The sequence below is a fragment of the Trachymyrmex septentrionalis genome, unplaced genomic scaffold, assembly GCF_001594115.1.
Source record: "Trachymyrmex septentrionalis isolate Tsep2-gDNA-1 unplaced genomic scaffold, Tsep1.0 scaffold60, whole genome shotgun sequence".
NCBI classification, from domain to species: domain Eukaryota; kingdom Metazoa; phylum Arthropoda; class Insecta; order Hymenoptera; family Formicidae; genus Trachymyrmex; species Trachymyrmex septentrionalis.
Window position 1 is genome coordinate 1,719,613 of NW_017305779.1, and position 933 is coordinate 1,720,545.

At 23.8% G+C, this 933-nt stretch overlaps 1 protein-coding gene across 1 annotated transcript in view; it reads right to left on the bottom strand.

Annotated features, from left to right (window-relative positions):
* Positions 1 to 761: 761 nt before the first annotated feature.
* The window catches only part of LOC108752381 (odorant receptor 85b-like), a 5,247-nt gene continuing 5,075 nt past the window's right edge, over positions 762 to 933 (bottom strand). Inside the window, exon 6 of the mRNA XM_018493183.1 lies at positions 762 to 812. Coding sequence (XP_018348685.1) covers positions 762 to 812 — 51 coding nt within the window. The remainder of the gene's footprint in view (positions 813 to 933) is intronic.

Sequence of the window (933 nt, forward strand, 5' to 3'; positions counted from 1 at the left end):
ATATTTAAACAGATAAATTGCTATGAAAATAATCTGTAATCTGAAGATTACATTATCATGTTGAAAAATTCATAAAAATAAAACACAAATATCCAAAAGAAAAAAATATATCGTATAGGTAGATATAATTATGATTCTCTACATCTAATGTCTCCAGGTATGAGATCGCAATATTCTTAATTAATTGCTTTAAAAGCGCGTTTTATTTTAGTGCGCTACAGAGTTACAATCAAAAATAAAATGGAGAACTTCGCAAGAGTGAGAATTGAATATCTTCAACACAACTAATGCGCGAAACATGACGCAGTGTTTTATATTCAGTGTTCGAAAGTGAAAATTTCAAATTACTTTATATCTCTAATGTTATATGTGCTGTTCTTCAATAATATTATATTACTTTATAATAGATATTAATCAATAGATTTATATTAATTCGAAAAAAAGTATTGATTGATGTAATATATCTTGCAATATATTTTATGTTATCAAAAATTTTGTTATAAACTTGACTTTCCTTTATTATTCTAATTTTCCTTCATTTGATGGACTTACCTCAATCGTGAAAGCAAAATAAGTAATAAAATCGAATAGAGTGCATAAAAAAAACTTTTGCAATATATATAAATATTTGTTTATGTAACTGTTTTTACATTAGGTTAGATTTTAATTAAGGTAATTTTAATTCTAGACGTTCATTGCCCAGCAATGATTTAATTTTTACACGATTTATATTTGTACAAGATTTTTTACAGTTCTATGTTTTAATACATAGCATGTAGCACTGATATATAAGATGCAGATGCCTTCAGAATCTGCGAAAAAAAGATATAATATCAATTTTGTTGTAAATTAACAATAAAATTTCATTTTATAGTCATGCGCAGAAAGATAGCATAAAAATAAATATATAAATATAAATATAATATATAAATA